The sequence below is a fragment of the Dromiciops gliroides genome, chromosome 1, assembly GCF_019393635.1.
Source record: "Dromiciops gliroides isolate mDroGli1 chromosome 1, mDroGli1.pri, whole genome shotgun sequence".
NCBI classification, from domain to species: Eukaryota; Metazoa; Chordata; class Mammalia; order Microbiotheria; family Microbiotheriidae; genus Dromiciops; species Dromiciops gliroides.
The window spans coordinates 2,726,342-2,737,500 of record NC_057861.1 but is presented as its reverse complement, the minus strand read 5'-3'; the positions used below and the strand labels follow the sequence as shown (position 1 = coordinate 2,737,500).

The 11,159-nt window shown below is 52.1% G+C and overlaps 1 protein-coding gene across 2 annotated transcripts in view; it reads left to right on the top strand.

The window, feature by feature from the left end:
• PI4KA (phosphatidylinositol 4-kinase alpha) overlaps positions 1–11,159 on the top strand; it is a 114,986-nt gene that overhangs the window by 75,674 nt on the left and 28,153 nt on the right. For both annotated transcript variants that reach the window (XM_043981161.1, XM_043981154.1), the window contains exons 23-31: positions 1,647–1,717; positions 2,031–2,155; positions 4,027–4,108; positions 4,490–4,573; positions 5,269–5,358; positions 7,164–7,283; positions 7,765–7,857; positions 8,128–8,284; positions 8,552–8,679. In XM_043981161.1, coding sequence (XP_043837096.1) covers positions 1,647–1,717; positions 2,031–2,155; positions 4,027–4,108; positions 4,490–4,573; positions 5,269–5,358; positions 7,164–7,283; positions 7,765–7,857; positions 8,128–8,284; positions 8,552–8,679 — 950 coding nt within the window. The remainder of the gene's footprint in view (positions 1–1,646; positions 1,718–2,030; positions 2,156–4,026; positions 4,109–4,489; positions 4,574–5,268; positions 5,359–7,163; positions 7,284–7,764; positions 7,858–8,127; positions 8,285–8,551; positions 8,680–11,159) is intronic.

Below are 11,159 nucleotides of genomic sequence, written 5' to 3'. Positions count from 1 at the left end.
GTCTGGCATACAGTAGGTGTTCTGTAGATGCTTATTCTCTTCTCTTCCCCCAGACTTCTATAGTTAAACAGAATCATTTGCATGATGGGCAGGTGGGACTGGAGAAGTGAGTGTCATAATGGAGGAAGCCCAATCCTGGGGCCCTTTGTTTTCTTGGAGCCACATGTCTTTGGTTGGCCTCCTTCCTGGCTGTGACAGCCATGGAAACCAAGCCTGTATTGAGACAAGCTGAACATGAACCCTAGAGACCCAAGTCCTGAGCTCACGAAGCAACAACAGAGCGTGTCTAACCCTGATCTCATGAAAAAATAAAATGACAGTCAGCTATTTGCCCCGTGTTGGAGGAGGTCCAAGGCTAGGAGGGGTCCCTGTGGATGTGAGATCCTGCTCATGCTCCTGTTTGTGCGGGACACTGTCCTGATGACGTCCAGCCCCAGAATACTGCAGAGGATCCTGGGAGATTTGTGATCAGCCAAGAGAGCCTGACCTCTCCATCCACACAGCAAAGACCAAATGGATGAGAAAGGCTGTTGCCCAGATTTCAACAGGCATTTGAATGAACATCCTATATATGGCAAGAGTTCTTAACTCCCTGGAGTACATGAACTATTTTTTAATGTTTGGTAACTATATGTCAATGCAATTAGTTTTTTTGCAGTCCCATGTAGTTAAAAACACTCTCCTGAAAAGAAGCCCATGGAGTTTGCCAGAATTCCTAAGACGGCCCAGATAGGAAAAAGGGGAAAAACCTTTGCTATGGAATTTGTCCCGTAGTATTTATGTGTATGTAATATAATATATAATTGTATCATATATTTATAATTATATATGATATGTAATTACATATACATATAAGTAAGTATATATTCTTTTTTTTTTTATTGCTGGGCAATGGGGGTTAAGTGACTTGCCCAGGGTCACACAGCTACTAAGTGTCAAGTGTCTGAAGCCAGATTTGAACTCTGGTACTCCTGAATCCAGGGCTGGTGCTTTATCCACTGCGCCACCTAGCTGCCCCAAGTATATATTCTTAAGACAGTACTAATGAGACGTAAATTTGGCTCAGTTATACTATTAAAAAAGAAAATAAAAAATTATCCAAAAAGGTCATACATGGGGCAGCTAGGTGGCACAGTGGATAGAGCACCGGCTCTGGATTCAGGAGGACCTTAGTTCAAATCCGGCCTCAGACACTTAACACTTACTAGCTGTGTGACCCTGGGCAAGTCACTTAACCCCAATTGCCTCACCAAAAAAACTAAAACAAAAAGGTCATTCATTTTTACCTCATCCTTTGTAGTTTATATTTTGTGCCTGCTTAAAACATCCTGTGTTAGTAAAGTAACACATGTTTGTAGTTAATAGGTAGATCTTGGTAGATGTGTAATTTTTGGCATGTTTTTTACAATGTTGATTTCTAGGCTCTTTCCTCCCCTTCCTCCCCCCTCCCTTCCTTTAGAAGCCCCCACCCACCTGGGAGGACAGCTGAGCACCCTGCGTGACTCTCCAGGTGCTTGTGCAACAGCAAGTGTGGGTTCTCCCATGTTGTTGGCAAGGCCCCTTGGCCCCTCTCTCACCGATCCATTTGTGTGAACGGCCTGTCCCCTTGGACGCCTTCTTCATGGGACAACCCCTTGTCTTTTCAGGCATGATGCAGTGTGTGATCGCTGTGGCTGATAAAGTCTTTGACGCTTTCCTCAACATGATGGCTGAAAAAGTAAGTCTCGCTAAGCCCTTCTGACGCTGTGGCCTTTCTCATCTCCCAGCCTGAGGCCCAGAGAGCAGGGACTTTCCCAGGGTCCTACAGATGGGAAGCAGGTCCTCACTGTCTTCCCTGTGCCCCTGGCCCTGTCACACCCACTTGATTTTCAGCTCATCTCCCCTCCTAGATTGCGGAGGGCAGGGGGGGGGGGGCATCCAGGTATCCAGGTCTCTCCCCCAGCCAAGGCACCTTTTAAGTGAATCCCTGTGCAGCGGCCTCCTGGAAGTCAATGGGGACACTCATGGCCTTTGTCCTTCCCTCTGTCCAGGCCAAAACCAAGGAGAATGAGGAAGAGCTGGAGCGACATGCCCAGTTTCTACTTGTGAACTTCAATCACATTCACAAGAGAATCCGAAGGGTTGCTGACAAGTATCTCTCCGGACTAGTTGATAAGTACGTCCCCTTGTCCTCTTCCCCGCAACCCGACTGCGGCCTTTTGTGTGGGAGCTCTCGGGGGCTTCCAGCCTGGGAGGGAGAAGTTCTGCCCCCACCCCCACGCCTCCATGCACACACCAGGAGGAGGTGGGAGGCCCTCCAGGAATGGGCTGGCTCCAAGCCTGATGGGAGGGGAAGGGCTAGCCTGGGCCTGCTTAACAGCCTGGTGCGGTGGGATTTCCAGATTGGCAGGGGGGACAGCCTGGCTACGTGTGGGGCAGAGTCCTATGGAATGAGGGCCCCAAGAACTCGCCAAGCTCTCCGGGTGATTGGGCGTGCCAAGCACAGCCTCTCAACCAGCACAGGAAAAGGTCCCCTGGTCAGGGGGCATGGGGCAAAGATGACTGCAGAAGAGTAAGAGGGATTGACTCTGGTGGGAGGTTGGGGTCAGGCTTCCTGGAAGAGGAAGCTCCTTAGGCCTTAAAACCCAAAGCAGGGGCAGTGAGGTGGCACAGCAGATAGAGCACCAGCCCTGGAGTCAGGAGGACCTGAGTTCAAATCCGACCTCAAACACTTGACACTTACCAGCTGTGTGACCCTGGGCAAGTCACTTAGCCCCAATTGCCTCACAAAAAAAAAAACAAAAAAAGGCAGACCCTGGGCCTCCTGCATTTAGTTGCATCATGAGGCAATAACCAAATGTGCTTATTCTTTTTTTGGTTTGTTTTGGGGGGTTTTTGCGGGGCAGTGAAGGTTAAGTGACTTGCCCAGGGTCACACAGCTAGTAAGTGTCAAGTGTCTGAGGTCAAATTTGAGCTCAGGTCCTCCTGAATCAAGGGCCGGTGCTCTATCCATTGCACCACCTGGCTGCCCCCCAAATGTGCTTATTGTGAAGGAGTTTGGAGAGTGTAAGTATTGGACCAGGTATCCCCTCTACCATATGGATCCCACACAGCCCCCTCCACTTGGAGGCAGCTGGATTGTACACGTTTGTCTTTGAGTGAAGAGAAAGCAGCCTCCCCAGTGATTCCTTGATCCTAGAGCCAAGGCCCACTGTTCCCCCGCTTTCCCAGGAGAGGCCTCGGGCAGACAAGCAGCCCTCATGCCTGTCCAGGCTTTCTCCAGAACTTTCTAGAGGCCTCCCCTGGCACAGTCTGGAGGCTACCCCCTGTGGCCACCTCTGGCACACTCAGGCTTGATAGTGGCTTCCGTGACAGTGGCCCCAGGACTGCACAGAACATACCAGCCTTTTAAAAAGGATTTTTACCAAGTGTTGTGGGGCCCTCCCTGCTCCCTGGGCTTCCTCCCTGAGCTCTGGGAACTCCCCAGGAAGCCTCCTCAGAATTGCTTCCATCAGAGCACCGCCCCCATTGGTGAAGGGCTTTCTGGTGTGTAGCCTGCTTTTGCCAGCGTCCCATCACATTGAGCGTGGCAAGAGTGAGCGTACCTCCCCAGAAATTGGATTGGGCCTTCAAAGCACATTGGAAACTGGGGAGTACTGGTTAAAGAGCAGGTATATTTATTGTCGTCATTGTTGCCGTCAATATTATTTGCTGACACAGAGCTTGCGCCCAGCACCTAAAGTGGGCACTGCCCGTAGATCACCAGCCCCAGAGGCCTTGATTCCAGGCTTCCCAGGATGGACAGCCCTGCCTCAGGGTGTGGCCACACGGGGATTCTCTCTCTCCTGGGTGCAGCAGAGGAGGGGGAGCTCACCGGTCACCCATCTGACTCCTGAGAGCCCTGAAGGGAAGCCGCGGGCCCTGCCTCCTTCCGTGTCCGCCTGCTTGTAGAGGCCTCTCCTGCAGGCACAGTGTGTCAGGAGGCTGACTGGAGGCCAGGCATCCAGGCCTTGTGACTCAGGCACGCGTCTGCACGTTTCGCTGCAGGTTTCCCCACTTGCTGTGGAGCGGCACTGTGCTGAAAACCATGCTGGACATTCTGCAGACTCTCTCACTGTCCCTGAGTGCCGTGAGTGTGGCTCCCTTGCCAGGGGCAGAAACAACCTTGGGGCGGAGAAGCTAGAAGGGCCTGGGGACACGAAGCCGAGCTTGTCTGTGCCGGCGACTCTGAGCTAGGGGTGCGCGCTGTGCTGGGCCTCAGGTCCCAGAAGGGCAGGCAAGGCTAGGTCCATGGGGGGAGCAGGGAGCCTCGTTAGTCTGCGAAAGCCGGGAGGAGCTCCTGGGGCCTCAGCCAGGGTCCCGCTGGCAGATCAGCCCTTCCCCCAGCCCAGCTCATCCGGTCCTCCAGAATCCCCTTTTAACTTGAACTCGTGATTTAATGTTCTGGAGGAGACAAGGAAGAGGCATGTCTTGGGGCCTAGCACGCTACCTTTATCTGTTTACATTTCAGGATATTCACAAGGACCAACCTTACTATGACATCCCAGACACTCCCTATCGAATCACAGTCCCTGATACCGCTGAAGCCCGAGAGGTGAGCAGAAAGGTGGTCTGGCCCGCTCTCTTTCGTCTGGTTTCTAGTTGGCGCACGGGGCTCTGCCCTCCTTGCCTCTTCGCAGGCACAATGTGTCAGAGCTGGGTGGGCCCGGTTTCACTGCAGAGCCCCCCACCCACTTCAGTTGCCAGACAGTTTCTGGCACATCTCTGGAGGCAGATGGGAAAGCCGCCTCCTCTGGGCATGACCGGAGAGCTGGCTACTCAGTGACAGGAAGGCCCTGGAGAAAGCATTGACCTCCCTTGAGCCTCGGTCTCTTGTGGGAAATGGGAATGCCCAGTGGAGTTCGTCTAGCGTAGGAGCCAGAAAGAAGCTTAGACTCCCTGAGCGAGCTTGCAGCAAGCTCCCAGAGCTTCTGTCTTGTAGGGACAAGCTTAGCGAGCAGGTGGGAGTGTTTGGGGCAGGGCTCCTTCCAGACTGCCAGCCGGCCGCCACTGCCCTCCTCAAGGGCCTTCTGCCAGGGCGTAGAGCCACGTGCTTTGTAACCAGTGGTTTGTGGCTCAACATCTTCACACAAGGAGGGGCAGCCCAGCCCTGCAGACTGCAGCAAGAGTGCTGGCCCAGGCCTGGGAGCTGGCCGTGGTGCTGGCCCAGTGCCCCTGACCAGGAAGAGGAGGCTCCTGTTCTCCTGGCTCTCCCACAGAGATCATTAACATTCCCAAACCCTTTTCTAGAACATCGTGAAGGACTTCGCTGCACGCTGCGAGATGATCCTCCAGGAGGCAATGAAATGGGCCCCAACTGTGACCAAATCCCACCTGCAGGTAAGGACATGAAACTTCTTATTGGCATACAAGATCCCAGGATTCTTGGCATTGGACCCTCCCAACCCTGCGGCCAGATTCATGAAACACCCTGCCCAACGTCATCAGCAGAAACTTATGCAGATGAGCCCCTCTGAGCCTAACGAGGCTGGTGTCAGGCCAGGGACATAAGCCACTGATGCATCGCCCCCCCCCCCCACACACACGTGCCTTTTTTTTTTTTTTGGTGGGGCAATGAGAGTTAAGTGACTTGCCCAAGGTCACACAGCTAGTAAGTGTTAAGTGTCTGAGGCCGGATTTGAACTCAGGTCCTCATGACTCCAAGGCCGGTGCTCTATCCACTGCAGCTAAAATTGTTTTTTATAGATGTTGCTTCTGTGTTCATCAGAGACATTTGTCTGTGGTGGGGGGCGGTTTCCTCTATTTTGACACCATGGTTTAGGTATTAAGACTATATTTAGGGCCAGCTAGGTGGAGCAGTGGATAGAGCACTGGCCCTGGATTCAGGAGGACCTGAGTTCAAATCCGGCCTCAGACACTTGACACTTACTAGCTATGTGACCCTGGGCAAGTCACTTAACCCTCATTGCCCCACAAAAAAAAAGGGGGGGACTATATTTGTAGATAGAAGGAATTCGATAGGACCCCTCCTTTTCCTATTTTTATGTAACATTAAGTTCATTCTTCTTTAAATGTCTGATTGGATTCACTTGTAAGTCCATTCGGTCCTGCAGTCTTTCCTTTGAGAGTCATTTATGACTCATTCACTTGATTTTCCTGAGATTGAACTATTTGATTGCTCTATTTCTTATTCTGTTAATCTTGGCATTTTATATTTTCACAATTATTCATCTGTTTCATTTACATTGGCAGTTTTATTGGCATGTGGTTGGGCAAAATGTCTCTTAATAATTATGTTCATCTCTTCTTTGATTTTTGAGATTTCTGTTTGGAGTTTTCTAGATTTTTGGCAGTGCCCAAGTCATTGATATGTTCTTTCTCACTTTTATTGATGAAAGTGTTTAGAGATATAGATTTTCTCCTAAGGACTACTTTGGCATACCATATTTTTGGTATGTTGTCTCATTGTGTTTATTAGTATCTTTTATGAAATTATCAGTTGTTTCTATAATTTGTTCTTTGACCCTCTCATTTTTTAGAATTAAATTCTATCATGTCTAAACTCAATCATTTCTTCAGTGGCCCTTTATTGAAGATAATTTTTCTTTCATTGGGCGGCTCCAAGAAAGATGTATTGAACTGTTATGCTTCTCCACATTCATTATAAGATTTTCCTGTTGTTCTCTGTGGCCAGGGTTTACATAGATGCCACAGAGAGTGGCAAATATGTAAACTTTTCCCATTAACTGCTCTCCAGAGGTCTGTCCTTCCCTTCTTCTTGGGTAGATGGGTCTAGGCTGTGAGAGGGGTAAATTGTGGCTCCCAATGACGCTTATCCTTTTACTGTCCATTTCTCCCTGGCACTCGTTTACTTGACCTTTCAGTCTTTGGATGCTGTGCTGCCTGGTGTTTGTGGCCTGTGTTAATATTCATTCCTTGTCTGCAGCCCCTTTCAGCAAAGCATCGTTTCTTTGTGTATCTCTTTTAGGGAAGTCAGTTTTTGTCTGAGACCAGCATTGCCACCCCTGCTCTTTGTGCTGTATTGGTACTGGATTGTGGGTCTTTGTTTCCACTTTCTGGCCTCCTGCCCCATCCTCTTCTGTTTCCTGGCTACACTTGGCATTTTATGTGCAAAAGCCCTTCATTTTCTGTTTTTAACAAAACAACTTGATTTTCCCTTTTAGGAATATCTGAATAAGCACCAGAACTGGGTATCAGGCTTGTCCCAGCACACAGGCCTGGCCATGGCCACCGAGAGCATACTCCACTTCGCTGGATACAATCGACAGAACACAACACTGGGGGTGAGTGTTGGCCTCCTTCAGGCCAGGGCGGAATTAGGGTTTCTTGTAAACAATGGCCTGGGGAGCTGGGGGAGAAGCCAGAGGGCAGCTGTCTCCATCCATCCATCTGTCCATCCATCAGCAAGATCCAAGGAAATCAGGAGATGATGGCGAGCCAGAGCTCTGGCTCTCTGCCTTGTAATGGTTCTGTTTCTCCTTCAGCCAGTTAATCAGTAAGGATTTATTAAGCATCTGCTGGGCATGTTTTTAAAAATAATTTCAATAGATATAGATACTGGTTTTGGCAATGAGCACATTATTATTTATTCTTTTTTTTTTTTTTTTTGGTGAGGCAATTGGGGTTAAGTGACTTGCCCAGGGTCATACGGCTAGCCCAGATTGTCTCCAGAGGTGTCAGCCGCACCCATGAGAAAGTCCGACTAATGCAGGCAGCCTTTGGCCTGTCCCTGCCCGTGTTTACACTCTTGCTTTCCATCTCTAGGTAACTCAGCTCACGGAGCGGCCGGCGTGCGTGAAGAAAGATTACTCCAACTTCATGGCTTCCCTGAACTTGCGTAACCGCTATGCGGGCGAGGTAATGCCCTCCCAGCCCGGACCGGGCAGTGCCGACAGAAGCAGGGCCCCCAGACACACCTTGGGGCCGCAGAGGGTGGGGAGGACCATTGTCCCTGTTGTCCAGAAAGAGAAACTGAGGCTCGGGGGGAGGAGGCTTACTGAGGATGACCCTGCTTGCCAGCCTCGGAGTTGGGGTGTCTGTAGTCTTGGTCTCCCCACATGCCCGGTCAAGTGGAGAGCTTTGGTGGGAGTCTCCGGTCTCCCCTGACCCTTGCCCATCTCCTTGCAGGTTTACGGGATGATTCAGTTTTCAGACACCACAGGCCATACGTCCGACCTCAAGAAGCTCATGGTCCAGCAGCTGAACACAGCCCTGGACCTGCCCAGGGCTCAGGACTACACTCAGGCCATGTTCAAGTTGACGGCTATGCTCATCAGCATCCCGGGTAAGAGCAGAGGCTCTGGAATTGTCCCCTCCTCCCCGGGGCCAAAGACAAAGGGAGGACCCGCCCCCAAGCTCAGGGCCTGCCCTGACGCGCCTCCTCCTCCTCCTCCTCAGCCCCCTGCGCGCCCAGAGCCCAGGCGGCTCAGGGGCAGCCGGCGGTGCTCAGCACCTCACTGGGAGTGCTGGGTCTCCTCGGCATGCGCGGCCCTTCCGCCGCCACCCCGGCAGCCTCCGTCACCAGCATCTCTGTCTGACTGTTTGCTTTCAGAGTGTGACCCTCAGCTCCTGCACCACTTGTGCTGGGGCCCCCTCCGAATGTTCAATGAACACGGCATGGAGACGGCCATTGCGTGTTGGGAGTGGCTGCTCGCAGGCAAGAATGGCGTGGAAGTGCCGGTAAGGGGCTCCGGCCTGGGAGACTCGGGGGCGGCTGAGGGGCGAGCGTCAACCTCGCTCCTGACTGTAGCTGCCATGTCCCTCTGTGGTGGAGGTCACTGAGGAGATGGCGATAGCTGTGTCTGTCTGTGTCTACACCGGCGTCTGTGTCTCTATCTAGATCTTCATCCATATTTATGTCTCCATCCTCTTGCGCGTGTGCGCACACACACACACACACACACACACACACACACACACAGCTGAGTGAATGTGAGAGCATTGTTGCATTTGCTGGGCCCTGCCACACCCCACCCTCCTCTGTGGCCCCTCGTGGCTCAGGGCCTGCTTACCCAAGCCCAGCCTCTGGAGTCTCCTCCATGGCCTAGGGCACAGCCTCTCTGGACTCCCTCCACCTTCGCTTTCCATCACCCATCCAGAGAGAAGCGTGCAGGAAGCGTGCTGGAGGTGCCATGCCCAGCTCCCATGACCCGTGGTGCCCACTTCTCCCCTGGGTCAGGCTCTCATCCTCCTCTTTGCCGCACGCACGGCCACCAGAGAGCCGTCATAGAGCCCAGGCTCAGCTCCACCCAGCCCGTGCCTTCCTCGAGCCATGGGGCCCTGCGCTTGCTCGTCCCCAGGGCCAGGCTCTTGTCTCCAGCCCCATCTCTCTGCTGTCGGCTGAGTGCCTTCCCTGTTTTCTAGGAGATGTTAAGCATGGTCCTTGGGGGCGGGGCATGAAAGGGTGTTCAGGAAGAACTGGCTGCCCTGGGGTGAGGGCTGTCCCCCCACCCTTGGGGTGTACCTGGTGCACCCACCTCTCCACATGTAGCGTGTGGAGCAGTACAACTGTCTCGGCAGATGCACTAAACCAGGTTGAGGGTAACTGAAGGGTCTCCGACCCTTTGGGGAGTGGGGTGGGGGGTGGGGAACCACTGCAAACACGGGAAGACATCCTCTGGTGGAATGGGCAGAGCAGGACACTATGTTCCCATGGCCACAGAGGCGGCTGAGGGGGGCACCGTGGAGCCTTAGAACTCAGCCAGACGTGGAAGACGCTGACTTCTGTCATCCCGACTTCTGTCCTGTTGATGGACTTTTGTGACTCTGGAGGAGAGAGTGAGGCTGACAGCTTTGTGCAGCTTGGCCTCACTTCAGTCCAATTCATGTGGGAGTCAAGAGGCACCCCCCCACATACCATGTCACCATCTTTACCTACCCCGGAGTCCTGTGCCAACAGGCAAGTGACAAAGCAGCAGGTGCAGATGCACTGGGAGCTGTGGTCCCAGCCCTGCACACCAGTGGCCCAGGCCTAGGGTTGTCTTCTCACTGAACAGTGAGGGGGCAGCAGTGGGATCCAGCAGCCCCCCGGGTGTCTGAGCAGCCTTTTGGAAGGAACACTCTGCTCACCCCCTGATGTGAGGAAGGGGATGGAAAGGGGGCTTTAAAAATTGTCTGCTTCACCCAGTCCTGACTGCTGACTCTGGCAGGGGGGAATCCCGCCCTACAGTCAGAACACACCAAGAAGTTACAAATCCTTCTGCAAAGATGACCCCACTCACCATCGGTCCATGGAATGTGCACCACTTACGGACAACACAAAATCCACTAGATTCGAAAGACAAAAGGCTCTTGTTGCAACAGCCATGGTCACGTACTGCTAAAGACTTGTGCATTGCCAACACTGTCATCCATTTACCTAAATGCAATAAAACTCTGGGGATGCACCCTCACAGCAAACGTTGTCCTTTAATAGATTATGGGATTGCAAGGAAAAGAGATGGACAGGCTATGAGAGTGACTAAGGCAATGCATGGCACAGAATGCTGGACCGATCATAAACTTAGTCTCTCCAAGCTAAATATTCACATTTGACAAAAGCAGCAGCCCTAAGGCAAGATGACTACCAGAAGACTGAGTGTCACCAGACTGGAGTGCTTCTCCTAGCCGGTGTGATAGTTTGTTGCTCTCATGGAGGGAGAGTCAAGCCAACACACAGTTTACAACAATAGAGCAGAAAAGGAGTGGGCAGCGTTCAGAGATTTTACAGCACCACATTTACTCACCTGGGCCAGAGCATTTGCAGACATCAAGATTGGTTTGACAAAAATGATGGGGAAATTCCGAAGCTGCTCGATGAAAAACCAGAACTGCACAGGGTTGAGAAGCAGGTCCATCCACCTCTAAGAGGGCAGTATTGAGCTCCATCCAAAGCAGGCTACGGGGGAAGCTTGGGGACATGCAGGATTCTTGGCTCAGGAAGAAGGCAGATGAAATTCAATTTTCTGCTGATAGTAACGATCCAAAGTGCTTTTAGGATGCCCCGAAGGCTATTTATGAGCCAAATCCACACTGATGAGTGATGCGGACATGACCCTGGAGAGACGGGCTGAACCTTCCATGATGTTCCCAACAGACCTTCTCCGGTCAGTGCTGAAGCCTTTGACCTCGGGTCGAGGTCCACCCCTCTCTAGCCAGACTTCCAACTGAGGAAGAGGTTT